We start from the raw sequence: 2,888 nt of genomic DNA, 5'->3' as shown, positions 1-2,888 counted from the left end.
CAGTATTTTTTTAGAGGGAAATTTTTTTGGTACATAAACGGCATCCTGATTGAAATACGTGTTTCATTTCGAGTTGAATTGACAGGTTTGATTTTAAATGAGGTTGGCAACTTCTTGAAATTGGAGCAACTTAACTTGCAATTTAGTAAATTTCACTTGCTCGATGCAAGTCGTGATCTTCAACATCTCAACACTCAGGATTTTCTCATTTATCTGGCAATCTTCCATCAAAATATGTGCTGTGGCCGGTACAATTTGGAAGGACTTTATCTTGCTGAGAACAACTTCACTGGAGCTATAGCAGTATCTATCCCAAACTGTTCAAAGCTGACTTTTATCTCTCATGGTTATAACAAATTCAGTGGTGGAATTCCTATTTCCCTTGGCAAACTAAGACACCTCGAATTTTTAGAGCTAATTGATAACAATTTGACAAGTGAATCTTCATCTCCAGATTTGAGCCTCTTCATTTCCTAGGCTGGTTGCATCTCTCCAGGGAAGACCTCAGTGTCAGGAAATCCGTTGAATGGGGTTCTCCCAATTTCAATTGGAATCCCTCTAGTTCTGTTGAAAAGTTTTATGCAGAAAACTGCGGAATCAAGGGTAACATTCCATGGAGCATTGGAAGCTTGAGCAATCATTTGACTGGCTTCATCCCTTCTACGATGAATGGGTTCACAAGCTGCAAGGGTTGTTGTATCTCCAAAATAATTCTATGAGTGGTTCCCTATTTGGTGATCTCTGTGGTTTACAGAGTTTGAATTTTACAGATTTCTGGCTCAATTCCAGAATGCTTCGGTAACCTCACATCTTTGAGGTCTTTTTATATAGCTTTCAATAGATTAACCTCTACTCTACCAAGGACCTTGTGGAATGGCAAAGATCTCTTGGGAAATAATTTGTCGTTGAATTTTTTGAGTGGATCTTTGCCTGTAGAGTTGGGAGAATCCTGACACGGTTAGACTTGTCAATGAATCACTTTCAGGAAACATTGCTAGTACCATTGGGAGTTTAGAATATTTGATGTTGCTTTCTTTGGCAACTAACAGCTTGCAAGGGGTAACGTGTTAAGCCTAGAAAACTTCAACCTATAACATAATAACCTCTCAGTTTGATTCCCAAGTCAACGAAGGCTCATAGACATCAATTACTTATTTCAAATTAAGAGGTGAAATTCCAACTAGAGGTCCTTTTGAAGATTTCACTCATGAATCCTTTCTCTTCAACAAGGACTTGTGTGGACTTCTTAGGCTTTGTTGTCCAAAGAATAAATCAAGGAAAGTAAAGGTGCCTCTACCTTTGTTTATTCTGTTGGGAATTGTTGCAATAGTTGGCTATTCTCATTCCTTAGATGTCAAGAGAAGCATGAAGTACCAAGCGAAAGATAATCAGTTTTAGTTAGAGCACATGGAAGAATTCCATATCGTGATTTCGTCAAAGCAACCAATGGGTATCATGAAAGCAACTTGATTGGGATGGGAAGTTTTGGATCTGTTTGCAAAGGTATACTTGATAATGGGATGCTTGTGGCGGTGAAAGTCTTCAATTTGCAAATATAAGGCGCATTCTAGAGCTTTGATACAGAATGTGATGCGTTGAGTAACTTTCACCATCGAAATCTCACAAAAGCGTTGCTCTAACCTTGATTTCAAAATCAGAAGTGCAGCAAGTGATGGATATTAGATCTCGAAAATCAGGTGAAGACTACTGTGCAGAAGAATTGAAGTGCATATCGTCCATCATGGAAGTAGCATTGAATTGCTCAATGGATTCTCCAAAAGAGAGGAGAAATATTGAAGATGCTCTTGCAGCCTAAAAACATAGAAAACGTCTTCTTATTTCACGTGATTCCAAGGCTCGAAACGGCTTTCATTGCCTGGGGGAATTTCTAATGCTGAGTTGTTTGGATGTCATTCTTGAAGGGTTGGAGGATTTTAGTGTTTGGATAGGAGATTCTTTAGAAAAAAAAAAAAAAGGTTATTTGGAAGAATAATGTAACATTTTTTATGAACGTAATACATATGAGATAAAAAAGACGAATGATTAGAATGCTGATGGTCATAAAGAAGATATAACATTTTTTACGGTTTTTAATTTTGGGAAATTTTGCTTTTAATAAAGAAGATATAGCTTCTTTAACCTAGTCATTTTCTTGCTAGTACATTTCTATAATCTTCTGAATCTTTCCCAAAAATCAAACTACCAGTTACTGATCAACTTTTTCAAATCTCATTTCGGCTGCTAGATTAGGTTTGTGTGCTGCCACAGATCTAGTGTGAGGCTCCCATGTTTAGAGTTTTATTTCCTTTAACTGTGCAAATAGACAAAATGATAGAATTATTTACTTTTAAGAGTTTAGTGGGTCAATTGACATGAAAATTAGTATAATGTGCGAAATAAATTTTTCGAAAATTTCCGTAGCCGCTGGCACATTTTGCCCAGTACAATAAATATAAGATGAATTTTTTAAAAAAAAAATTTTTGGTAGTAATTCAACTTTTATTGCTGTGGCAAGGAATACAAATTATTTCAAACAACTTGATACCTGGGACTTTCCTCCAACTAGCCACTGCACTTGTGATGACTTTCTGGTACGAATAAAACTTGGTCCATTGCATGCCAGTTTCCTGAACACCCTCAAGAATGGATTTTGCTGCAAATGCTAAGACAACTAAGCCAATTCCTCTAACTAATAAACAATACCTTTGATTTGAATCCTACTCCGAACACAGGAAGCATAATCACATCAAAAATGAATAATGTTACTTCATACGATGATATTCAAGCACTAGACAATTATTTAGCCAGTTTCAGATGAAATTCAAGCATTCGTCTGGAGAAGTTGGTTAAATTAAACGGTCGTTTCTTGCACATATCACTTCTGAATA

The 2,888-nt window shown here is 36.5% G+C and overlaps 1 protein-coding gene across 1 annotated transcript; it reads left to right on the top strand.

The window, feature by feature from the left end:
* The first annotated feature begins 234 nt into the window (after positions 1 to 234).
* On the top strand, positions 235 to 1,816 carry LOC113782124 (brassinosteroid LRR receptor kinase-like). The gene is made up of 5 exons (XM_027328035.1): positions 235 to 385; positions 478 to 673; positions 771 to 798; positions 937 to 1,059; positions 1,667 to 1,816. Exons 1-5 carry the CDS (start codon positions 235 to 237, stop codon positions 1,814 to 1,816), a joined length of 648 nt encoding a protein of 215 aa, XP_027183836.1.
* The last annotated feature ends 1,072 nt before the right edge of the window (positions 1,817 to 2,888 follow it).

Source organism: Coffea eugenioides, chromosome 9 (assembly GCF_003713205.1).
Source record: "Coffea eugenioides isolate CCC68of chromosome 9, Ceug_1.0, whole genome shotgun sequence".
NCBI lineage: Eukaryota > Viridiplantae > Streptophyta > Magnoliopsida > Gentianales > Rubiaceae > Coffea > Coffea eugenioides.
This window is presented reverse-complemented; position numbering and strand designations above follow the sequence as displayed.

Excerpts from the sequence above, each read along its gene's own strand:
- LOC113782124 (XM_027328035.1), top strand. The coding sequence starts at position 235 with ATGTGCTGTGGCCGGTACAATTTGGAAGGACTTTATCTTGCTGAGAAC. Across the intron at positions 386-477 it reads TGGAATTCCTATTTCCCTTG|GCTGGTTGCATCTCTCCAGG; the intron begins GCAAACTAAGAC and ends TTCATTTCCTAG. Across the intron at positions 799-936 it reads CTCAATTCCAGAATGCTTCG|AGTTGGGAGAATCCTGACAC; the intron begins GTAACCTCACAT and ends CTTTGCCTGTAG.